Below are 26,398 nucleotides of genomic sequence, written 5' to 3' on the forward strand. Positions count from 1 at the left end.
TTCCTGAGAATAGAGGCCAAGTCACCGACTGCATCTCTGCTGCAGGACAGGGCAGGTAAGGGCAGCCCGAGGACAGAACCGCCTGCCCACACCGCCTGCTTCAGGAGCGCTCCGAGCTCCTCCCAGGAAACCTGCTGGTACTTTGGGGGAAAACTTAGGTGCCTCCATAGCTTTAAAAGTTCCTCACGAGCCGTATTTATCTGCAATGTCTCATGCTTTCAGCTGTCACATCCACTCCTACGATGACAACGCCAGGCTGGAAAACCTTGAAGGGCTCTGGTGGAGGTTGCTGCTGGCAATGACAAATGGGACCAGGCTGCACGGCCGGTGTCCAGGGGAGACAGCCAGGCACAGAGGCTGACAGGAATGGGAAATTAATCTTTTTCTAACAAATGTAGGCAATCAGCTCTTTCCTACTAAGCCAAGTTTTAATTTTACTTTAAGGAACAATTAAAAGCCACATCTATCATATGCAAAGAGCTTGCACAGTCCTTACAGTTAGGTTTGTGGTATCTGATACCTTTATGAACAAAAAAGGGTTTCAATATTTATAAAAGCCTTTGCTGTCCTAATCACGCCGCCATTTGATGAGTGACTGTTCACACGCCCACCACGCTGCATCCCTCAGTGCCTTCCGTGCCCTTTCATCAAATACACAAAAGGTAAGTCCCTTCCCAGAAGCTGCAGTGAGTTATTCGTATGGAAGAGCCAAACTGAAAACGTGAAAGTCTTAAGAGAAACAAAGATATACTAAATAACCTGAGTTACTTTTTCTGGTTAGATTTAAGATTAATATAGACACAGTGTCTAGGTTTGTGTGCAATTTTAGGACACTCCTCCGACACAGCTCAGTTCTCTAGAAAGGTCTATTTGTCAAACACTGAAATGGTTTCTGTCACAAAAGATAAAACAAAATATTTAGTTACAGAAAACGCATTTCCAGCACAGAGAAATTTCTGAGGTGGCATTTGACATCCCTCAAATATCAGCAAACTTCATGCAAGACTTGAAACGTCAGACCGAAACGAGTGTCCAAAGGTGAACATTGATGAGGAGAGCGGAGCACACTGCTCTGGAAACGCCTCTCTACGCTGTATTCACGATGACGGTGAAGCCATCGCCATGTCCCACCGCTACAAGCTGGGGTATTTTCTTAAGGTAGGCTCTTTTGAGAACATTATACCTGGAAGCCCCCACCGGGACGCCCCCCACGCGGCAGGGAAGGAGGGATACCTACAGATTCGGACTGGGAGGAGTAGAGCAGGTTTTTGAAGGCTTTGTTTGCTGCCCGCAGCAAAGACCAGACAGAACAGGTCCGTTCCTGAGTGTGTTTCTCTCCTCTCTCTTTCGCATTGTTGCACAGGAATGTACCAAAGAGGCAAGAGTAGGTGTGCTGCACCAGTTTCACCTGCACAGACCAACACAAACATTGTCATACGGCAGAAGGGAGCAACGTCACGTGAGAATCAACATTCAGGTTTAAGCAGCAAACCCTTCCTTCACAGGGCAACACATCCCCTTCCCTAAAGGCCGATACGCTTTTTTTGCGTACCTCCTGATAAACTAATTGCAAAAGAACTCAAGCATAGCGGAATCTTTTAAAATCATAACTAAAAGAAAATTCGGGGGAAAAATACAAAATATAAAGACAAAATATTTGTCCATAGACAAGTATAAAAGTCTTGCTGACTCAAACTCCTAGCCCTGCGGGACAGGCAAAGATGAGAACCATGACACCTGCTACAAACGGTTAATGCAGCACGGAAAGGCAGAGAACGGTGGAGAAAAGTGTTAATTTCTGTATGTTGGTATAACGGCACACAGCACACACATCCTGACCACTACTCACTCCATGCTGTGGTCCCCGCCTGACAAAACAGCTTAATATGAACTTAACTTCAAGCGTAGAACTGACTTCTATGGGATTATTCATATGTTAAATGAAGAGAAATACTTCAATAATCTAATAAATTAAGGAGTTTACTCTAAAAAGGCCAGAATATAAGGGCACGTTCACACACAGCTCCTGTAGATCAGCAGCGTGCCGTGAAGCCAGTTATAACCTTCTGTATGTTATTTCCCAACGGAGCGAAGCGAGGACTGTGCAGTCGCTCGGTTCCACGGCTGAGCCGGCGAGGGGTAATTCAAGTCAGCCACAATCACAGGAACGTGCTTTGAATCTCTTCATGGATCAGACGCTTGATAAAAACATTTATTCTTCAGATTACCAGCCCTGCGGCGGTCAGTGACTGCCCCTTTCCCAGAGATCTACTTTCCTGCCTCATGAACTGATTTTGACCAGATCTCTTAATAGGAGAGCTCTCCGTGTCAAAAGAAAATAAGCACAGCTCTTATATCCCACATATTTTCAGCCAAGAAACAGAAAAAAAAAAAAATGAAGGGAAAGGTAAGGGGGAGGTTGGGTTTAGAGGAGGAGTCTTCAAGTCAAAACAAAACCAAAATATATAGCCAGTAACTATGAGTTTTTTCATGCTGTGGGGATGTATTATACCGGAGTTATTTCAGCACCTCTTAGGTGAGACTATTAAATTCGTATCATTTGTTTACTTCTTTGAAAGTCTAAAAGAAGTCCTCAAGGGTCCTGCTTCTGTTTTAAGAGTGAACATGAATTACACAGCACTTTTCTCTACTGTATCCGGGCAGTTTTCCCCTTTTTTCCTCTATCAGGCGGCAGCGTATCCCAGGTAGATGGGAAAATCAGAACCCCCTCGGGGCACTCTCGTATGTTAGTACTGGGTTAGCAGCAGTCTATAAAACAGCAATCTCTCAAGCCACAACTCACAAGGAATGCTTCGTTAAACTCGAAAGAGCAAGGGAACTGCCTCTGGAGCTGATGGACGCAGTCCAGCCACTGTAAAAACACTGGGCAGCGCTCATTTAGGTCATCCGAATTCTCACCATGGCCACAGCGATCTGCAAACTTGTGGCCAAAATCCAGCCACTCCGTCTCCACTAGCACCTGGAAACCCTGCAGAAATGAAAGCACAGATGAAAAGTTCCTATTTTGCTTCAGTTCAGTTTTCGAAAACTCATGGGAATCACCTTATTACTGTGTCCTCGCTCACTCCCATTTCCCGTCAGCACTGGCCTCGTTACTTATTTTTACAGTTTTACCTCTGTGTTTGGAAATGCCGCACTACGAAATTAGGACAGCTACGAATTCCCAAGCCTACGTGAACGGGAAAGGGAATAAGGCAGGTTAAGTCCTCGGTGACTGGCAGGGAAGACTGTGATATGAGACCTGGCTTGGCCAGGCAGGTGAGCAGGAACTTCATCTTGATCAAAACCCTCTGGATCATGGTATCCAACATTTGGACAGGTGAGGAAATTTTCAAGCTCTCCCTTGGAAATGACAGGCAGATCTGTGTCATAAAATCAAAAAAATTCAGCCGACGGGATATCCACGCTCAGAGCACACTCACCTGTGCGTGTGCCAAACGTAGCACAGGCATAAGGCTGCTGAGAGGTTGAACTGCACGATTTCTCATGCAAACAAAAAGGGCAAAGAGCATTTTAAACAGCGCTCGGCTGAGCACCTGAAGGCAACACCTCATCTTACAGGACCTAAAACCCATCACAGGTCAGGAAGGTTTTGATCCTTAGCAGAAAGAAAAATTGTAGAGCGTGCGTATGAAGTAAATGGCTGTAATTACGAGCAAAAATAACAGCTGATAGCTGAAAGGGTTGAAACGTGACAGTGCTGAAGACTCGTTTTCCTAAACATTTCTGCTCCTTGCTTAGACAGGACAGTTTATGGTTTCCTCTGAGGCGGTGGTGACAAGAAAGGCAAAGGGTGTGTAAGAGAACTCTGCGCTTTGAATGGGAACGCCAGCACTCTTAGGAGGGCCCAGGAGGAGGTTCTGTGCCAAGGACACTCTGACCTGGTGGATGGCGACTTCTAGAAGCCATGTGAAAAGGGACCTGAGGAAGTTTCCACAATTTTTTTATCCAAAAGGCATTGCTACAAGTTTCAACTCCTGGTCCTCCCATGTGCGAGGCTGTAAGCAGCAGTTTAGAGCACAGTGTTCAGACACATGCTTCTGTTCTAGGCAACAAAGGCATCTTGCGCGTGGGCTGGCAGATGGAATCCAGCCAGCACATATCACACAATGCCGAAAAGCGACGGCGGGGGGGTGGGGGAGTGGTGGGGTGGGACACACCAAATTCACACTCGAAAACCCAAAGAAATATAACTAAGTTGACAGAGGACAATGAAAATGCGAAACTGGAAAAACACACTGTTTTTTCTAGTTAGGAAATCTAGACAAGAGAAAGGCTTTGTATCAATAGTTGGCTGAGAAACCGCAATGGTGTAACGGAAACCGCAATATGTAGCGCTTTGTACTCCATATTCCTAAACTAAATACAGGCAGCATAGACCATGACTGTGCAGTTAAATCAAAGGGGGAAAATATAATCTGCTCGTGGATTACAGACTATATTTACACCTATATGTAACTGTATCTATGGACTACGGTTGGTAAACTCCTGCTTTTTGTAGTGGACAAAAAATGAAATCATTTATATACAGACTTTCCCAAAAAAGAACCCAAACTCAGTAACTACCTCGTGCACCAACAGATGATTTACAAACCTCTGTGGTCCTGTAATAGGGATCTAGCAGCAGTTTGGCCAGTGCCACGATCTGCGGGGTTCGGTCCCAGCCATCCGAGCAGTGCACCAAGACGGGTCGCTGGTCTCGGTCCACGGCATGGACCACAAGTAGCGCGGATTTCAGGAGCACGGACAAGTGCTGCAGCCATTTGGTGCTTTCCAGAGCTGATAACCAACTAGAGGAAAACAAGGGAAGACAGTTTTTGCTCTTTTAGAATGCTTTCAGGTTTGGATCTTTGAATTTCTCAAATCAAAGCTCCCATTTTAATAAGCTGCGAACGTCATTCTTGAGCATTTTTTATGTACAGCTCATTACCACTTTCCCAGATTTGGAAGAAACAAAGCCACGCAGGACACCTGAGGAGCAGCCAGTCTCTGCTACGTGCTTTGCTGGATAAGACTTGCAAGAAGCTTAAATAACATTTCCTCAGACAAGAATGTAACACGTCACCAGCAACGGACAACGTAAGCACTTCCGGGTAATCACTACTTTCAGCAGCCTCTGCTGTCTCCCTTCCTCTGAGCTGAGGATTCCATCCCAGTGCCACTGGAATATCTTGGGACTCTGCCGTACACCCCTGACAACTCTGTACTGCCATGAAAGGGTGGAACCTGAGGTGCTTTTGACATCTCCCATATCACAACTATTCCCAGGCTTCACAAGGTGGGCTGTAGGTATCTTAAGACTTCCTACCCCGTGAAGCTCTACATATCCCGTTTAGTAACGGTGGCCATTCTGGATCCGCTCTGAAAGCGTGAAAACCCCTCAGTAGCAAATGCAAAACAGGGACGTGGTAGGGGACACAGGACTGGTGCAACTGTAGTGACCCAGCGAAGACCCAGCCTCAGAAGCTCCCAAGACGATGGGCCGTTAGAAGCCAGTTATCCCATAGCATCGGAGAGCTACGAAACATGTCTCCTGAAATGGCAGGATAAATGCGTGACGTACGTGGAACAGCAGGAGAATTTTCTGAAGGAGAGATGAGCTGTAAAGATTAAAGATCCAGGCATAGCAGGTACCTAAGCGCTGGTGCTCAGAAGCCCACCTGGAAGCAGTAACATTCTAGTAGCAATCCTGAAGGCTACAGTACAATCCCAGACCTCATTTTCTACCTTCACTTCAACGATAATAAACCAATGACTTCCTTTAGCTCAAATTCCATGGAAATGAAAAAATATAGCTTAGTGTTATTACACAGGAAAGTCACCAAGGGAAAACCCACTGAATTTCAGTTTACTGATCAGCAGCAAAAAAATGCAGTTGCAGAAACCCGTAAACAAAGGCAAAAAGCACCAAACATCCACTTACTTTCCTGGATCCGGCATTTGCGTGCAGAGCAAACGCAGCGACTGAAAGCTCTTCCGGATAGAATGAATGTTTGCCATCCCCATGAACACTACTTCACAGTTTGGGTAATACTCTGTAGGGAAATAGCAAGAAAGAGGGAAAAAACTAAAAAAACTACGCTGCGTTTAATTTCTAAAAGAAGCTTTTTCATAAAAGCAAACCACTGCTGCTGTGGGGAGATGAAATAATTTGTTTACGAATATTCAGTAAGGAGAAACTAGTACTTGGAGTTGGGTAGGTATTCCAGACGTTACACCACGGCATAGCAAAACAGGAAAGAGTTAGCAAAGCGTTTCTGTATTAATTTTCGATGTTTCACTTTGCGTTACAAAAAGCAGAGTACAAACCTATGGGAACAGTGATATTGCTGTGCTCGAGGTTATAGAATGGGTTTAAAAAGGCCGAGAAACGTCATAAGAGACTGCGAAACATAAACAATATTTAACAGATAATTTACGGATGTTCTTTAATTTGGTAAACTAATGTGTATTTCTATATAGGTTATATATTCCTTTTCCTAACCACGCAAAAAGGGTGAAAGGTTACTTCATTCCCTGCTTTATTCCGAGTTTTTCTACGCTGAGGAACAAGCATCACAGGCGTGAGCAATACCCCAAGCTGAGGAGAAGAGAAGACGGATGGAATTACTGCGCCTGCCCTCAGAGGTTGCGTCCTGGTTTGAGGTAAAACAGAACCAACTTTCTGTTCAGTGATTTTACTTTTTAGCTAGGCCTCTTCTAACTCTCTGAAATTAACAGCATGTTGTGTCGAAAGCGGTTGGTTCTCAGAGTGATAAGACCAATGTTCACAGTTAGTGCCAAGGGATGGTACGCACAGAGGCTCTTGCTTGTACTTATTGCTATAACAACCAAGGTCAGCTAATTTCGTTATTTGCCCCGTTGGAGGGTGGGAAACAGAAAAGCGTAGAGGGGTCCCACCTGCGGGGAGGAGCGGACAGGACAGGTGACCCAAAATTGACCAACAGGGGAATTCCATCCCATCTGCCCCACGCTCAGTACAAGAGCTGAGGGATCAAAGGGTCAGGCTCTCTTTTTTCAATGGCCGACGTCCCAGGAGGACCCTGTCTGTTCATCTGCTTTTGATCCCGATCTGTGTGTTCCTGATTCCATCTGTGGAACCCAGTTCTCACCCGTCGCTGAGTCCAGTCTGGGACTTCCCCAGTGCCCGACAGTGACGTCATCCTGGGAGCTTAATATGGTTTTGTATATACTGTATCTATTTCATTATTTCCTTCATATTTTATTATTAATATTTCATTAAAGTAGTCTAGTCTCTTCTAAACGCCTAAATCTCTTTATCTCTCCTCCTCTCCATGTATGAGAGGTTGGGGGGGGGAGCATCTGACGCCAGCCGTTGGCCAATTTGGCCAAAACCACGACAGGTTGCTATGGCTGGACTCGTGCCGCTCTGCCCCCCTGGGGAGCAGCAGAGACAGGGTCCGCCAGGCAGAGGGAGCACCCAAGATGTTGCAGAAAAATATTAATTGAATAGTTTTCCCTGGATTTAGCTTTCCTCTGTCCTGACGCAAAAGCGTCCTTTGTCCTCATCTGCACAAAAATGACGTGATAACTAAAATGACCTTTTCTACTAGAGGAAAAAAAAAAATACTCAGGATTGAGAATACGGGATGTTGAGTGCCAGCTCAAGAAAACACAGCACTCTCTTCAAAGAGCATGTTTTATATCATTTGATTTCTTAACTGGTAACAGCCCAAGGAAACCTGGCCCAAACCAGAACATCCCGTTAGCGAGGGACTATGAAACTCCAGTCAGAAGCGACTGACAGCAACAGACAATTTAAGTTTGTTTGGTTTTTTTTTTTTTTACTAAATTATGTTATAAATACCAATAAAGCATAACATAACTGTAATTGTTACACAGAGAAAGTAAAGCAAACTTGGCAATATGTGGAGAAAACATCAGCAAAAGGGAAGCCCTTAACGCAGGTCAAATTTATTGAAGGTGACAAGCTATGTGGAAGTTTTCTACAAAGAATTCAAGAACCGATATACAGGAAGAAAATTAAACTTCTCATATACTCTGCTTTTCTGGTTTGAAATTTTACTCTCTGATGATGAGTTAATTTAGCGGTTTTGAGGTGTTAAAATTGAAAATTCATCTTTACTTACTGGTGACTACATATCGAAGGGCAGCTACTGCAGCAAAGACCAAACTAAGAATATATAACAAGAAAATAGCTTTTGTTATCTTATCTATAGTTTTTCTGTCTGCTATCTTTTTCTAGCCTCGCCACCCATGGAATTTTAACAGGCTGCATTCACATCCAATAGTGACCATAAAATAATATCTTGTTTATATAATACCAACAACTTCCAAGTGCCAAAGAACACAGAAAGTGATAATTGCAAATGGATTACAAATGCAGGATGAATCAGGATTTCAGTTGCTTTGGGTTATGATAAAAATGCGGGAAAACGTTTCAGCTTTAGAAAAACCGTTGCAAAGTTGTATTCTGCACAACCATTCTAGAATATTATTATCCTCTACAGTTAGGGGATTTTTACAAGTTTGTTGAGGTTTTTATTAGACCTTAGCAGACTGGACACCTTTGTCTCGCTCTGGTTTATGTCCGTGACTCAGCAGGGGAAAGCTAAGCAGCATATTCCACACAGTTCAGCATTTACTTGAACACTGTTCCCAGCTGGTTTTATGCTCTAAGAAACAGACTTAATTAAGCTAAACCTCTCCTTTGAAGGGCTGTGCGCAGGCTGCAACGATCCAGAACTTTCATATATATGAACAGCACTTGTATCCACGCACTCTGTTAAATATGCAAGACTGAAGTGTATTGCTGTAATTATATTTGAGCAAATCCTTTTGATGAACTTCATAGAAAACCCAGAAGAACCACCGCTTACCTGGGCACTCACAGCCTCCACCTTTGGCTCTGTTGGCCACCGCCGCAGCGTAAGATCGCGCGTCTAAGATCAAAAGCTTCTGAGGCTGGATTGCCAAACTCTCTGCTCCTGAAGCATTGGAGATCGAGGAGTCTGGGGAAGAGGATGTGCAGTGATGAGTAACTGGAGGGATGCTGCTCCCATTGTTTACAGCAGTGATTGACTCAAGCCCCACAGTGCATATGCACTGCACATACAGGAACCGGAGAATGCTTGATTAAATACGGAGGATTGAATCTGTTACAGTACATAAAAGAGATTAAGCCTTTATATAAAGCTCTGCCCTTTAGAGAAAAAGAAGCGACTGACTTACCAAATTCCACATCGGAGAGATCCCCTCCATTGGAGAAATCTCTGGAACAATTGCCATTCATTAATTTGTTACCGTTGGACCTCGAATCTGAGGCGCAGGCTTTGGCTACGGACTGGACAAGGTGTTCGTCATCTGCATTCCTCCAGCCCCACCAACTGACCTCGGGCTGGCCACAGCGGGAAATAACTGCTCCATTGCTCTGGTGCCTGGCAAAGAAAAGAACAACAACAACAGCGGTGCCTAACTGAAGAATCAGGATGAAAAAACACAAGAAATTAAATGGTTTACTCCAGTAGTTTAATTCCTGTCAGGGACCTGTCTATCATTCAGCAGTTCTCCTCAACCTGTGATTCCGCGGCAACGTATTCCCCGTGCTTCCCTTCCAAATGCTGGCTGTGACCACGCAGCCACTGAAAGGTAAAAGCCAAAGCCGAGGTCAGTAAGAGAAAACAAAGCGTCTTCTTGCTCAATACTGTTGCCTGTTGGCCAGTGAAAGCCGGGGACCATTTTGGAACAGCAGATGAGGCATTACAGAGGTATTCAAGACCTGCTGGATAGTCAGGTCTACTGCCGTAATACCAGAGAAAACAGGAAAGTTCAATTTAACTCATGCTAGCTTTAAAGCTAGAAGACGGGAACAAAGCCACAGATTTGCTTTTTGATGAGATTTTTAAAAGCAAAACATAGCACTGATTAATTCTGAAGAATGTTAAAATTTTGGGAGGAAACACTGGCAGAATTTGGCACGTCTTCTGTCTGACGATGTCTAATGGTAACCCACCACCTTACTCCGGTACACCGATGGGATCCGTTTCCAGGCATCACCCCTGAGTCACAGCCCTCGAACGCTGCAGAACCGTATCTAGAAGCCAGTGTACTTTAGGTATCGTTTCACTAGCTAAAAGGAAAAGAGCCTTTCGCGTCTCAGGATGGTAAATATCTGCAGTTTTACTCATTCCGAAGTTTGGTGTTAGCCTCTGTTGGGAAGGAGTGGCTCTGCCAAACCCTTTTCAGCTGCTTCTCCTCTACGTGTGGGTCTTCTCCATCCCTCTCCCCAAGCCTCTTTGGGTTGCATTTCACCTCCTGCCTCTCAAACACCCACCGTATCTAGTAGAAGAGCACCAAGGGGCTGCTGAAGAGCAGCTCTTACACCTAAGCACCAGTGTGGCGCCAGGCTGGCAAACAACAAACTCCACAAGCAGGTAAATTTTGCTACGGACACCTAAGTCACACTGAAAAAGGAAATATTGTTTATTAACAGAGTATTTTTCTTCTAGAATGTGATATAAATTGCAAGCACTTGATATACTGATAAAACTTCAGAGGACTGGCAAATGGAATACAGAGATGAGTCTATTAATAACAAAACAAGTCAGGGAGATAACTGAAGAATGACTTAACTTGAACGTAGCGATTCTCTTCCGGGGAGTGGAATTAAAAAAAAAAAAGACAACAGGATTTTTTTTTTTAAGTGTCCGAAGCCTGAGAAGTTATTTTCTAAAATTTGACCTAGCTTCTTGTACTACACATAAAGAACAGACTTGAAATAATTAAAACGTAGCCAACCATTGCAAACATACTCTGAAAAAGATTTAAAAACTCCCCCCTATAATCTATTATAAAAGAGTTCTGAAACGTATTATCACTGTAATTTCACTTACTGCCTCTGTGCTGGCACCTCCCACTGCTGCCAAGAGAAATGTCATTCCCCACTCCCTGAAGCGTTTACATCTGGCATTACCGAGGTTCTCCTTGACCTCCAGCAGCAGTGCCCTGCATTCCGGGACCTCCGTCCCGGCAGGAGAGGCAGCCCCACCGTCCCTAGGGAGAGCTGCAGGCACAGCGGCCAAAGCCAAGAAGAGACACAGCTTCTCCCAGGCCACACGGCCAGCCAGCGATGCCGAGGAATGGGACACCGAGAAATATTTACTCACGGCCCCTCTGAAATGTCCCACCACTGACCCACACGCGGGTCTTCTCCGTTTAAACGGCCGGCAGATGCACATCGCTTTAAGCAGAGATGCCTCTAAGGCAACGCCACTTTTGCTCAGGATCCCACCAGAACCCCGTATTTATACAGTATGCACGTGCCGATCACAGCTCCTGGATGTTACGGTACAGCAGAGGAGTTTAGAGTCTTCTCGCAAACAAACTGGCCATCGCAGCTTCACATCACCCAAGAGCTGTTCAATTCCCTCTAACCAGGCAACAGCACGCAATGGTGAGGGTTACGACTCGGACAGCCCTCAACAGGAAGACAGCCCATCAAAAACCTATAAATTTTATCTTTTCCCCCTCTCACCACTCTCATAAATGCTTAGGGAGAGGTGACAGGCTGCGTTATAATTTGTTGTCGGGGCCGTGAAGGGCCGGCAGGTGCCGAGCAGTCCCAGCTCCGCAGTCACTGCAGGCACCACAGCAGCGCCCGCCTCGGGCCATCGCTCTAAAGCAACCCTTACACCGGGTACGCCTCCTTGATGCAAACCCTTGAAATTCTAAAACGGGTTGTGATACGGTATTTTAAGTATTTTTCATAGCTCTTTTGTAATTGTTTCATATAAAATTCCTTTGCCGAGAGGAAGGAACCGACAGGCTACATTAAGCGAAGCAAAGGAAAAGCAATGCGAGTGCCCCGGCATTTACACTGGGTGCCAGCCAGCTGCGTGCAGAGGAAAATGGATTTCTGCTGAAATGATCCCCTTCCAGAACCGGCTCTATCGACACCAAATCAGTTCAGCAAAAAAATACGTGCCAATCACCCAAAAGGGCACCTACTTTCCCCGGTACGCTTGCACAAATAACAAAAGAAAATAAAACATCATTATGCATGTAAGAAATCTATTTTGAAACACTCAGATGAACTCATTTATTTTTCCGTATGTTCTCCCAGATTTCATTACTACCCGCCTGCGGAATCATTTTCATAGGTTCATAAACAGTTATATTTTCATCTCCAGGTTCTTGCCTCCCATTTATACTGCAAATAATAAAGAATCATTAGGCCAAAACCCGAGTTCATTGATAGCTGTGGAGCAGTAACACTCCTAAGCCTGCACAAATATGCAATGTTCAGATGTACCAGCAGAAAGAGGCAAACAATTCTATTTACGGTAATGCTGGAGGTCGGAGGAATCGCACTCATTCCAACCGGGCTGGCCACGGGAACAAAAAATAGCAAATATTTTTAGTGCGATTACGAGGTCCCCAGAGACAGAGCTGGGGATAAGATGGTGTCACCCACATCTCAGCAACCAAAAGGAGATTAAAAAAAAATAAATATTAAAGCGAACCCTCCACTGCACATTTCCGAACCCTCCAGAGACAAAGCAACACGCAGCCTCCCTACAGAAACTAAATACTAAACCAGCATTTGATAAGTAAAAAGCCCTTTTTATGAAGCGCTGTATAACCGTACGATGTACGGTACAACTCTGCACAGGCTTCACTCAAGCCGCCTTTTGAGTACAACAATAAATCCACCCGGTCCTTGTAGCCACAGGGACGGGGAGCACTAATGAAGGTTTGAATAGATCCCACCATGGCTTTACTTAACTGCCAGTACCTGCAACTGAAAAAAAAAAATCATTGCTGCAATTCACGACTGTAATGCCGGAGTGCGGGACATGGCATTTTTCTGTTTGCCTTGGCTCACGGTGCTGGCAGAAACGCCGCCTGCGTGGGCAATCCCCTCCCGCGGCCGGCCCGAGACACCTTCCACACAGCTCCTTCCCCAGCAGGTCCTCAGCAGTTTAGGACAGTGTTTCTATCGTGTGTGAAGTCTTCTGTAGCGTCTTTCCACAAAAGCCAGAAAGGCTTCTTCCCTACCACTGATTTTTCCGGGACCAAACCAGATAAGCTACAAAACCCCCCACGTTACAGGCCAGATTTATCTACATAAATATGTTGTCTGTCTTGATTTTCAAAAATTGTGAAAGAGAGAGAAAAACATCAGAAGCTGGCTATGAGATTTTTCTAGAAATCCGCTCATAAAATAGAAGCGGCGCTCCCGACAATCCAGTCGCAGCCGAGTGTTTTGGAAGCTCGCCTCTGAATTCAGCCCGCGCAAACTCTCTCTGCAACGCTTTACAAGAACAGAAACTGAAGTTTTTCTTGCCAAGTGTCTGTGTCTCTGCTCTCTCTCTGTCCCGGCGTTCAGAAAAGTATCTGAGACAAGTTATTGAATGAATTTTTTAAAAAAAATCATTATTTTTTTTCCCCTGAGGTAAAGCAAAAAGAGCAGATTTGTAAAAATGTGATCAATAATGAAATCAATAGTCCCCAAATCATTTTCAACAGATAAAAAATGCTGAATGAGCTTTTGTTCCTTACTCCTCCAAAAGTAAGAAAAAAGCTAATTTTACGGTAACATATATATAGAGAGAAAACTATACATGGATTTCCAATCACACGGATCATCAACCACCAGCTGACGTGAGTTCTATTAGAGCCCGGAATGATGAACTGCATGTCTTGCAAAATCTATTACTAAATGTCAAGATAAGGCAAAAAAGAAATCAAAAAAGAAGACAGACTTTTCTCCCACCGATTTGAAGACTACAAATGAAAACCTACGTGGTAATTTAACATACGCGGTCTCATCAGAACTGCAGAAAATCGAATGCCAGGGATTAAACAATTTCAGCCTATGAGGTCTTTGGGACGTTGAAATCGCTCTCCCATAAATCCAGATGCAGAGAAAGTGATTTCCTTCTCCCATGCAGTGCTGGAAGACAGAGCGACGCTTCCCTGCCTGAAGGGTGCCGGCAGGTGAGGTGTCCCCCAGCTCTGCCACAACTGCATAAAAGGCACAAAGTGGCCCGAAAGGCAGCGTTGAAGGTTGAACACAAACCCATATATAAATTACACTATTCTCTCTTATACATATCTATAATAGACATGCTTCTATGTACTACCATAATAATAAAATACCTTAAGTCTTAAAAAATTAGCATTCCCCCCCCAAAGCTGTACAGAGGATGAATTCCTTAATATTCAGAAAGGGACTACGCCGACGCCTTTATTATTGGGAAGAGAAAGGAGAAAAAACAAGAGGATTTAAAGATAATAGTCTGCTGCCACAAGCTAATTTGTTCTCCCTTCATAGAAGGAGAACCCTTAAGCCAGGTAAATAATGGTTTGTGGCTCACTCAACTCTGGCACGCTTGTTCCTCCGACCCCGGCCGTGTGAATTTGTCACCTTTCCTGGCCTCCGAATTTAGCCCACACTCAGAGAGCAGCTTTTCCTTTCTGTCCGCTTGGAAGGAACGGGTGGCTGGGCAGACTTAATGGCATTATCAATATTCATTATCTTTTTAATCCCTTTGTCATCTGATTTTTAAAGAGATTTTAAACATTTATGGGAGGATAACTACAGTAGAAAAGCAGCCAAGGTATTAAATGACAGGTTCCAGAACATCTGAAAACACACAGATGCTGAAATACATTTCTTACTAAAGAAGCTGCCAAAACCCAGTATCTCAGAAAAACAATTTTGTTATGAAGAATTGCTGGATGCAATCTAAGGAAGAGACTGTCTGATTAAAATTATCTAAAATATGCAGACAGGGCTAACACGTACATTCTTTTGTAATTTGAGTTTTTGAACTCCCTTAAATAATTTTGGGATTTGTCCCTGTTTCTATTGCGGTCTGAGTATTAGCCAGATGCAAATTAGGGAAAAACCGAAGGGGTAGCTGGCCAGAGATGCCATTTATCATTCCTTCCGCTGCGTTGATGTCTTCACCTTACATTTTTCTCACTTTCATATAAAAAAAAAAATAAATCAATCTTAACTGAGGTGACTGCCCTAGGAATGACTTGCAGGAGATGCAACCGCGGAGTGCTCCCAAAGTATGTGTTTGGAATTAAAGGCGACAAACCCTTACTCCCACTCCGTGTGCGTGTGCAGTAAGGCTGCCTTACCTCACTTACGGCTTGACAGGGGCCAATATGCGCTGCTGTCGCACACGCTCTTGGAGTCCTGAATAGGTATAAACCAGTATACTGAGGTATACTGGGAACACTGTGTCCAGCTCTGGAGCCCTCAGCACAAGAAGGACACGGAGCTGTTGGAGTGGGTCCAGAGGAGGGCTACAAAGATGATGCGAGGGCTGGAGCACCTCTCCTATGAGGACAGGCTAAGAGAGCTGGGGGGGTTCAGCCTGGAGAAGAGAAGGCTCCGGGGAGACCTTAGAGCCCCTTCCAGTCCCTGAAGGGGGCCTACAAGAAAGCCGGGGAGGGGCTGTTTGCAAGGGCATGGAGCCATAGGACGAGGGGCAATGGTTTAAACTAGAGCAGGGTGGGTTTAGATCAGACATTGGGAAGAAGTTCTTTCCACTGCGGGTGGTGAGACACTGGCCCAGGTTGCCCAGAGAGGGGCTGGAGGCCCCATCCCTGGAGACATTCAAGGCCAGGCTGGATGAGGCTCCGAGCAACCTGATCTAGCTGAAGATGTCCCTGCTTACTGCAGGGGGGTTGGACTAGATGGCCTTTAGAGGTCCCTTCCGACCCAACACATTCTGTGATTTTATGAAAAAAAAAAAAAAAATATATTAAGTAGCAAATGTAGAGATAAAGACACCAAGCTATCAGGCCTAACAGGTCATGCTTTGCCGTCAGTTTAATACAGATCGGAACATCTTCTCATGTGAGAGAGAATCCTCGTTTAATACCTGAACCCTTAGGGTAGGCTGTGTTTTCTCTGAGGTCCTGTTCTCTACACCAATTCTGGGATCCTTCTGGAGTGGAGGAGCAGGACCTCACCCCAGGAGAGTGCCAGCGGATCAGTTGGGTACCGCTCCTCCAGGCAGCACCCAGGGGACTCTGCCAGGCTTTGCTGCCCATTCCAAGGTCTCCAACTCTACCCTGGTAGGTCCTGGGCATCCCTCCACATCACATACATGCGAAAATGCAGTGAGACGCAAGCCAGACCTCTCTTTACTTTTAATAACTTTTAACGCTTTTGCTAAAGTCTGTCAGGCACAGTGAGGGGACATCTGGGTCCCAGAGGAGCCTTAACACCTTTCATTACAAGTCAAGACTCCCAGTTACAACTTATTTCAGCTTTTATTTGCTAGAACACCCCATTTACAGCCTGGTGAAAGCTGGTCCACTTGCGAGAGCCTCACCTGTACACAACAGCAGGGATACGCTTCCAGGACCGAAAGCTTGCCACACTCTCGAGCTCTTTATCCGTGATCCAGGCAGGAACGATGATTTCCTGGGGGTAACTGCCACAGAGCCTGTGAGAAAAGCGGTGCAAAGGGTTGACCATAAGCTGTACAGCGCAGTTACACGCTTCCCAGAAAACACACACAAACAAGCAGCATGAGCAACCTGAAAGCTGTTCATCTCAGCAAACTGCCATTTTGCAAATTCCTATTTCATTGTACGTTAATTAACTCCTCCAGCGTGTACACAAAAAGCACCGTGAACATCGAGGTGCATTAATGCATCTCAGAATTAGAAGATTCAAGCTGGCGCTTTCTCGTGAAATTCGCACGTAGGCGATTTTTAACTCCAGCCTCTGAAATAAACTGGAGCACAAAAGAAATTCCCCACCTCTCCACGCTAAAGAATTAACCCCTCGAGTTGCGGGTCACGCAACACAGAAGCGGAGCCACTCTGGGCTACTGCATTCAAACAGGAAATGTGCGTAAGTACAAAAAAGTACCTTTGCTCATCGACCCTCGCTGAAGGCAGGAACCTGAGAGTACTGGCTTACGTTTGACTGGCTAACTGGGACCTTCTTCTACTAGATGCACCTTCTACTTCACAAATTGGCAGTTGAACGTTATCAGTTAAGGAGAACAGTGCAAGCAGCCAGTAGTGACCGCGGTATATTGCTGAATCATGAACTAGCTCATTCCTAGTCCATCTCCTTAAAGAGATGCATTTACTGCACAAGGAGGACAGATCTGAGCACGCGTCTAAGACCGTTCTATTCAGAAAAATGGAACCATCACCCTGAAAAAATGCTCCTTTCTCAAGTGCCGGCCACAGGAAGGAAAGGAGCAGTTTGTGTCGCTCTGCTGCCATATGACATACAAAGTATTTTCCTTTTTCTTTAGTATTAAATATGTAGAGGACAACTATTTTTTCTTCCCCAGATTTTTAGAGACCAAGACAGATACTCTTCTTGCAGTGACACCAACTACCATCTGCAAGTCATTATCCTGCAAAGACAGAGCAATGAAACGCATTTTATTACACAGCATTACTGCTGGGTTTGCTCTGAACTGGATTAGGACCAGGCAGCACGTTCTGTCCTCCCAACCGCGAACGGAGGAACACCTTTCCCTGCCCCAGCAGCTAGAGAACAGGACATCTGTCTATGCTTTCAGGACCAGAGAAAGTGTTTTATTTTCAAGACCTACAAGCTTAACTCTTTCAAGCCAACTTTTTTTTTTTCCTTAGATACAAGTCTTTGTCGTATTATAACACAATTAAAAATGTTTTTAAAAGTTCAGTCAAACTCCGCTCTTTGCCCACTTAAGGCTTCCCTTTTCCTCCCATTAGAATGCTTATTCTCTAAGTCCTCCAGCAAGCACATCAAAATCTGCTATTTCTAAGCCTACAAAAATTCTAACAGCCAATAAAATATTAAATAATACTTTAAAAGCACATTTTTTTTTCTATAAAATGACAAAAAATCATCATTCTAATCGTCCCTTATTAGTAACTGCAGAACTCGGGAAAAGTTTCGGTAATCTGTTATAACAAAATTGCTGTTTTGAGATGCCATTTGGCTGTGAATCAGCAGCCCACAGAACTTACTTGTACTTCTCATTGATGTTGGAAATCCTCCAGGCATTGTTCATATCAAAACCCATCCGTTCCACTTCATTTTTAAACCTTGAAGTTACATGTTCTCCTGGGTATCAAAAGCAGAGAGAGAGAAAAATAAATGCAAAATGAGAAGTAAGATTCCTACCTTTTAAAACAGTTAAGAGAAAAACACTGCTGCACTCACACTTATTAAAAACCGAAAAAAGGAATAATCCAAAAATACCGTCTACATTTCATAACCGTATTTTGAAAATAGATAACAGGAGAACCACGGCTGGTACGGATGGCTCTCCCTGGTCAACTCTCCACAAACGCCCAAGTCCATGAAGGACACTGTCTCCAAAATGCCCAGCTTTTATAAATTCAGCTAAGAAACAATAACGCTGCAGACCAGAACCAAGCACATCAGCAAAAGCACTTTAGATCCATCAGCAGCCTTAGTGGGAAAACCCCAGGAGTTTTTCTTTTCTGAAGTTCAGAAGAATTTGGTATCAATGAGAAGAATGTGAAGCTCTGGGGTAACATATGGAATGTGGTCCAGAACGTACGCAATTCCAGCCACAGCTTTCCTGCGGGACCGTAGGCAAGCCCTGTAATTTAACCCGCATCTCAGTTTTCCATCTCTAAATGGGACATTATTCCTCCACAAGTCATGTGGAGATAGGGAGATAAAAAGCATCAATGATTGTTTGACACAAGTATCAGTCACAAGATCCTCACTAATTCCTGGATTAATACATTAAAGGAACTGGAATAAGCTCCATTAATTTCCTAGACACTTTTAAAAAAGTATCAACATACAATTGAAAAATATACAATGGATATAGGAGTAATTATTCTGATAGACAGGAAGTCTAGAGAAATAGAAGGTACTCAGGCAACATGTAGAAGAGAATAACGCGCAAAATCTCCAGGTTCATGGAGCTAAGAAATGTGATAAATTTAACGAACACGTGAGCAACCCTAGATAAAATGATTCTGAGAGTCTGTCCATTGCTTGTCTCTTTCAATTACTTTATCATTAAATCACGCGGCAGATCACTCCCCAAAACGGAGAAAAAAAATAATCTGTTGAAAACATAATGCTTTAAGTATTAAATCTTTCCATTATATATCTCAGAAAACCCTTAGTCTTTAAATACCTGATATATGGAGATACATATTTATCTCGAAGCTGTAAACGTACGTATCTGAAACTATTTTTTTACGTGCTGTTACAGAAAAATTAGAGAGAAAGATAGAGAAATAGGTAAATTAAGACTGAAGAGCGTAGTCTAACTACAGGATTTAATTAACTGTGAAAGGAAAGCTCCTACAGGTCAGATCATAGACTGAAAACGGTACTTTGCAAATCTAGACGTGCTTTACAATATGCACAACGTGCAAAAGATTTGCATAAGGAACGTCTAATGAGATTATTTTTCTTATGCTTTTTGCAAGATAAAATGCGCGAATGACACTGCGTGCAAAAGGAGAATATTCACTCTTCAAGACACATCGTGGTAAAAACTATGGACCAGACTGACCTCCATCACTTATTGCCTTTACATCACTGCCCTGGTACAACAAGGACCGTAAAAAAAAAAAAAAAAGCAATGGTTCTGCCTCCCGTGTGGTGAATTTTCCGCAGAAGGCTGGCCTCGGCATCCCACAGGCACTGCAGTCCCGCTCCGCCTTCCCCACCGCCACATCAATTAGATGGGAGCTTGCCAACTATTTCCCCGCTTCTCCCGCGCCCTCTGCATGAGCCTGAATTTATCATCTCCCAGCCACCTACTCAAAGGGATGAGCCAACGAATCCCTGTTTTACAAAAGCCGGATGGCTCTGCAGAGATGGCAGCTCTGTGAGGAGCCCTCTGATCCTTTGTCAAGTGCAGAGATGAAACCAGGACAATCCATTCCAGCCAGACACAACCTCTGCCATCTTCTTCCTTAGCAGTGACTTTTTTTTTTTTTAAAAAAAAAAAGCCCTTTTACTGGAACAGCAGCATGCCCTTGCAGCACTGAGGATGGGCTTCATTATCAGCTGCTTAGAGGAATGGCCAGTAAAACTTGTGACACATCCTTAAGGGTTTTTTCTGGATAGAATCCTGGAAATAGTCCCAGTCCTCAATGCTGCATACTGCTAGTGGGCTTCTTTAAGAGAAACACACAAAACTACATGAAAATGAAATATTCTGTTTGATTTCTTGCTCTTAATTTTTCAGCTACTGTGCACATTGTGAAATCATGGATTTTCCTCTGAGAAATGAAACCCTAGCCGTAACATTCTGTCCGTTCCTCCTGAAACGCTGGTATTTTGAGAGGCATTTTGAGCCAAGACAGATAATACTTTCGAAGCACCCCAATCAACTCTCAAAATCAGAGAAAAAGCAAGCTATACCTTTTGTGGATTTGTGCCTTCTGACTTATAAAAGCTGATCTTGAGCCACAGTTCAAATCTCCCATTACATACATTGATAATAACTTACATTTTTTTCCCCAGAAGCTGACACTTAGATAGATTTTGAAGCAATTTAGTATATCAATTTAGCGTTTGGTTGAAGCCCATCTGTGTCAGTGAGGAAGAGAAAGGGACTCCAAGGAGACTGAGCAAGCCATCTACACGTCTGCTGTCTTCCGGTTCCTGAATTTAATTAGGAGGGAAAAGACCTGAATCTGAAATTTCTGCTCCGAGGATTTTTTTGGCCTATTTGCAGTAACTGCTAACATAGAGCGCGTGAAGGGCAGGACCAGGAACCAGAACCAAGGAGCACCTCCTCCCACTCGTGTGCTACCTGCTCACTGCTTTTCCTCAGGCACCAAAGAGATCACAGCCTTTGCTTCAGAAATAAGAAGAGAATAACACAAACGTTCCTCAGCCTGGTAACTGGGACGCTTTTCTCAGATATGTGAATTGTGAGAGAAGAGAACCTCAGATCAGAGAGGGCCTGGAACTCAGATTTCCTTATATTCAAACAAGCGCTATAACCACCGGCATCCCAATTTTTAGCTTTTATTTACTTGTGGGCTTCTAAAACTTTCCAGCAAGGATGATATTTCACTAAAATAGGTCGCTGTCTTGCAGCTGTGAATGAACCTCAGGAGCAGCTCGGGGACTTCCTTCTCCTTCACCTCCTGCTCCTCAACATCCACGTTGAAGACCACTGTTCTAAGCAATTACAAAAAAAGTGGGCACAAAATGTTTTAGATTGGAAGTTGCTGCCATGGTGAACAAAATGTTGTTAGTATTACACGTGACTGACTAAATCAAATCCACCACACTCATTTCCTCAGGATATTCAGCTACCGCTTTACATATTGGTCCCAAAGTAGCTGTGGTGGGAGTTAATCTCTCCTTTGTTCAGACAGAACAAAACGGAGACAATCGAGACATTAAAGGACAGCTGGCTGTAGGTGACGGTACACTATACCTGCGTAATCACCGCATACAGTATAGCCACCAGCCAGCGAAGAAGTGCAATAACCTATGTACAGAGAAAAGCCCATACTGGAATTTCCCAGGTTCAATTTGCAACAGCATGCGCTGAATTTCTTTAAACTTTACTTTGAAAGTTCTGGATTATTAATCAAAGCCTTTGCGATGATCCCCCAAGGGTTTCCACATACCTGGCCGACACAAATCCCCATGCTGTTCCTTTTCGCTGGCGTACACCTCCATGCACCAAGCGTGATAGGCGAAGGAGAAGAGGTCTTCTATCTTCGAAGGAGGGCGGATGGCATTGTTCAGTCGCTTCAGCCAGTCTTGACACTGCTCAAAAGTAGAAAACTGACACCTGTCCCACAAACAAACATTTATCGATGAGAAAACATCCGTGACAGCTAAAAGTGAGAATAAATATCTTATTGATAACTGAGTTCTGCTTCTATGTACATTCTAATGGATGGTAATCATGGTCCCTTTGGGTATTAGTAAAGAAATACATGCTTAGGAAGTCAAAATAAACTGGAAGCGGGAAAGCAGTGTTCTGTGGTTGTGAATAAACCAGCGGTATGTCCCACTGGTGGCGAACGAGGGAGACGTTTATGCACGTTTACTATAAACCCAAGGACAATGTCAGGAGTTCAGCCGGCAGCTTTCCCACATTCCGGGACAGGAATGGGTTACAGCTCCTTGCTGACCAGCGCTCTCAGGCGGGAAACTCACAAAACCATCACATCCTTTACAATCTACGCATCGTATTCCCCTAAACAAGAACACGTTTTTCACCAGACGTAGGAGAAATACCCATTTGATTAATATGCTTAATTTGAGAATCACGGGGATAAACTCCAGTATCTGAACTCCTCCATTATTCCCCTATCTGATACACTAAGATTTTCTTCCCTGACCTTGGTGGGAAGCACAAACAATGTTTTTGACCCCGAGCTTTGCCTAACATTACACACTAACAGCAGCAACTAGCAAGAGTATTCCCTGCACAGGAGAAACTACGCTTCAAAGCAGTATATTCAAATTACATTAGCTTGTCTTTTCAAAGAGGATTCCTGGAGCCTTCAGAATAAAAGGGTGGAAATAAGATCAGTGATTTATTTTGCTCTGGCAGATTTCTTCAAGATTTTATAGTTATAAAATATTCACCAAGTATTTACATTCAGCTCAGTCTGCGTTCTACTGCATTCACGGTTAATGATAGCATCTGTATTCTCTAAGGGCAGGATTTATTACCCCTACCTGCAAATATCTAAAAATCAGTCAGTGGAAGGAAAACGACATGTCAGACTCATGAAATGTGCCTAAATAGCTTCGAGGAACTGCAGCCGGGAGGTGGTTGTTTCCCATCACCGGCTATAAAGTAAGCCGAGACTGCTACCTTAGACTGGGTAATTCTCTATTAAATGTCTGTAGTCAGACAAGATACATCTTCCCCTAAAGACCCCATAATCCTTTCTATATTCTTTTAAAGTTAATATTGCAAATGACAAGTACTATCTTCACTTCAGCCCTATTATTCAAAACACAAACTACTTTGTTCGTGAAAAATAATACCATGAATATGTTCTAAATCTGGTATCTCAGCTCCATACTTCATGATCTTCCAGTGGCCAGTATCATCAAATACTGATTCTTGGAGATACGGGTTGAAGGGAAATGCATAAGGAAAGGCATAAATACAAATAATTTGTATTCATTCTACAATTGAAGAGAAATAACAAATTAATGTGGAGAGGGAGGGTGACTTTTTTAAATGTCAAGAGCTACAAGTTAAGAGGAAGTTAAATATTTAATTCAAATTAAACTAAATATTACTTCTAAAGTCAAATCAGCCCTCATCAAAATACAGCATTTCAGGAAGCAGCTGGCCTGTTAAACATTGAGTGCTCAGATATGACTGGGGCTCATTTCATTATACAAAGGGTACTGCCAGCAAACATTTAATCAAAAAGAAACGTTCCTTTCTCGTTAATTAAAGTTTATAGATCAAAATTAATTTCTGCAGCAGCAAAGTAGGACAGAGCAGTAGCTCAGGCTCAGTAGCTCAGAGGCTCCCGGGGCAGACCGAGGACTGCTGGAAGAGAGACAGAAATTAATACCCCCTTCAACGCGACGCTACCTGCCTTTCAAAGAAGGGTGCAGTTTCAGTGGTTTTACCTAGTCTTATATCTCATGACTAATTGAAGCAATATATTAGAACTGATCGTAAGACAGGGAAAAACGCAGTGAGATTAAAATTACTTTCAGAATAAACTCAGATTAGCCGCTTCGGCTCAGACCACAGTTTGCAAAACGCAGACCATCTGGCTCCCATCCTCTTTACAAAAACACTCAGCTATCGCATGCGAAAAATCAGACAAAAGAAAATCTTTTGGGGAAAAGCAAGTCCACTAAGAAAAAAAAAAAAAACAACAACAACATTTCCTTCAAACATCACAGCTGTCCAGAGCATGAGGAAAGCAGAGTTACCCCCCACTCAACATTCAGCCCTTTCGTACCTTATAACCTTGCAGTCTTTGCAAGTCAAATGAAGCTGAAATATATCACGGCACTCAACGCTTTCTATCAGCTGCAACGGGACCTGCAATTGAAAAAGATTATAGAATTTTATTTCAAGCAGCACTAACACTGTAATTTCTTTGCATATCTGGCAAGGATTTATTATAGGACTACAGAGAGGCTGAAAAGAGAGAAAACCAAAGAAAACTGTAACTACTTTAACAGCTCTGAAGCATTGTACCATCTATCGGTAAAGTTTCTAGCTCCGTTGCAGTAGAGTCCAAGACCCTTAAGGGATGGCATGGAAGCACTGAGCAGACTGCAGCACAGTGATACACGTCAAGGCACAAAAAGCAGCAGAAACCCACAAGCTTCTCTCTCCTGGAAGAGTCTTTCTGTCTTTCCCTCTTCTAGGTCCAAATTTAGGGATTTAAGGAATATATTTTTAGCTATTGGTGTCAAAAATGAACTGCTAAGCAAGATCTGCCTTTAACAGACTGCTGCAGTCTAGAGGCTTGTTACATGGAAATATCCCGTATTTCCTCTTCAGGGAAAAACCATTTGGCCTGTTTAGATCCACACTGGTGATCAAAGCAGGCATATTTGGAGTAATAAAGCCAAATCATTCATTTTTAAAGGTGTAGTTATATGCGCTTATGTTTTACGGCACATGTAGCGAGCAGAAGCTTCGTCAGGCAAAACATGCAAGCACATGCGCGTACCTTTAAAGATAAGAAGAAACCACAAGATGAAAATATGAGTTTTCATTAATATTTTTGGACCTTTACTTGAGACAGGCAAGTGTACATTATTGTCTTAAATAAGTAAAAGCTAGTATTCTATTGTATCTCATATATAACTGTCTGAATTCCAAACACAGAGAATTTAGCTCATACCAATAACAAACACGAAGTGCAAAACTGTCTGAATTGTTTATTAGATTATATTGAACGTTACACAAGGCAACGAAACCTCCACCATCGAGATCCTCCAACACAAAGGCTGTCAGAGAAACAGTCAAATACTCCGTTATCGTCTTTGCCATCAGAGGAGCAGGATCCAGCAGTTCAAGCCTGGCTCGGGGTTTACAAGCTGTGGCTGTGAGACCCCGCGCTGCCAGGGCCCTTCCATGCGGCTCTGTGCAACTCCTCAAAGGTGACCTCCAATCAAGGATCTGGGGTGAGGAATCAAAACAGCTTCTACTCGGGCATCGCAAAGCTTAAAAAGTACCTGATTTCAGTGGAACGAAAAAAGGAAATGGAACTAAGAACAGCAGGCAAGGGAAAGAGACATCTCAGAAGCACAAACCAGGAGAAAACTCAATCTGAGCATGAAGATGCCTAGAGAAAGCCAGCAGTAAACGCTGTGCCCAGGAGAGTGACCAAAGCTCTCCTGACTCTGGGAAGGCAGGAACACAGCTCACAGCTGCATCTTCTCTTCCCTGCTGACTCAAAAGTCAGAGTCCTCTTCTGAATGCAAATGCCCCAAAAATTCCCCAGAGCTCACAATCCCCCAAATCCAACAGGAAGGTATAGTCTTCATGCTCAGCCTTTATCCTTGCCCTTTAGTCACACCACAACCAAGAAGGACCCTCCCTGGACCCTTCCTTAGCTGGAAAAGTTCTAACACGCATCTCCCTAGTGGCTTTCTACAACGGAGCGACTGCATCAGTGGACAAGGGGAAAGTTATGGATATCATCTATCGACTTCTGCAAGGCCTTTGACACGGTCCCCCACAACATCCTTCTCTCTAAGTTGGAGAGATACGGATTTGATAGGTGGGCAAGGTAGGCAAGGAACTGGCTGGATGGTTGCATCCAGAGGGTGGTGGTCAACAGCTCAATGTCCAGATGGAGAGGCGTCACAAGTGGAGTCCCTCAGGGATCTGTACTGGGACCAGTGTTGTTCAACATCTTCATCAATGACATAGACAGTGGGAACAAGAGCACCCTCAGCAACTTTGCCAATAACACTAAGCTGAGTGATGCGGTCAATGTGCCAGAGGGACAGGATGTCATCCACAGGGACCTGGACAAGCTAGAGAGATGGGCCCGAGCAAACTTCATGAAGCTCAACAAGGCCAAGTGCAAGGTCCTACACTTGGGTTGGGACAATCCTCATTATCAATACAGGCTGGGGGATGATGTGATAGACAGCAGCCCTGTGGAAAAGGACTTGGGGGTCCTGGTGGACGAAATGCTGGACATGAGCCAACAATGTGCGCCTGCAGCCCAGAAGGCCAATCGCATCCTGGGCTGCATCAAAAGAAGCGTGGCCAGCAGATCCAGAGAGGGGATTCTGCCCCTCTGCTCTGCTCTCCTGAGACCCCACATGGAGTGGTGTGTCCAGCTCTGGAGCCCTCAGCACAAGAAGGACACGGAGCTGTTGGAGTGAGTCCAGAGGAGGGCTACGAAGATGATGCGAGGGCTGGAGCCCCTCTGC

At 44.0% G+C, this 26,398-nt stretch overlaps 1 protein-coding gene across 9 annotated transcripts in view; it reads right to left on the reverse strand.

Annotated features, from left to right (window-relative positions):
• The window catches only part of MTMR3 (myotubularin related protein 3), an 84,844-nt gene that overhangs the window by 12,590 nt on the left and 45,856 nt on the right, over positions 1 to 26,398 (reverse strand). For 8 of the 9 annotated variants that reach the window (XM_074606043.1, XM_074606042.1, XM_074606041.1 and 5 more), the window contains 10 exons: positions 23,956 to 24,038; positions 21,631 to 21,797; positions 18,010 to 18,106; positions 16,362 to 16,475; positions 9,235 to 9,440; positions 8,883 to 9,014; positions 5,945 to 6,056; positions 4,616 to 4,811; positions 2,804 to 2,989; positions 1,238 to 1,408 (listed from right to left, as the gene is read on the reverse strand). In XM_074606043.1, coding sequence (XP_074462144.1) covers positions 1,238 to 1,408; positions 2,804 to 2,989; positions 4,616 to 4,811; positions 5,945 to 6,056; positions 8,883 to 9,014; positions 9,235 to 9,440; positions 16,362 to 16,475; positions 18,010 to 18,106; positions 21,631 to 21,797; positions 23,956 to 24,038 — 1,464 coding nt within the window. Of the gene's footprint in view, positions 1 to 1,237; positions 1,409 to 2,803; positions 2,990 to 4,615; positions 4,812 to 5,944; positions 6,057 to 8,882; positions 9,015 to 9,234; positions 9,441 to 16,361; positions 16,476 to 18,009; positions 18,107 to 21,630; positions 21,798 to 23,955; positions 24,039 to 24,852; positions 25,187 to 26,398 lie in introns of all 9 variants that reach the window. The other variant, XM_074606044.1, reaches the window with a different exon arrangement.

The sequence above is a fragment of the Larus michahellis genome, chromosome 13 (assembly GCF_964199755.1).
Source record: "Larus michahellis chromosome 13, bLarMic1.1, whole genome shotgun sequence".
NCBI lineage: Eukaryota > Metazoa > Chordata > Aves > Charadriiformes > Laridae > Larus > Larus michahellis.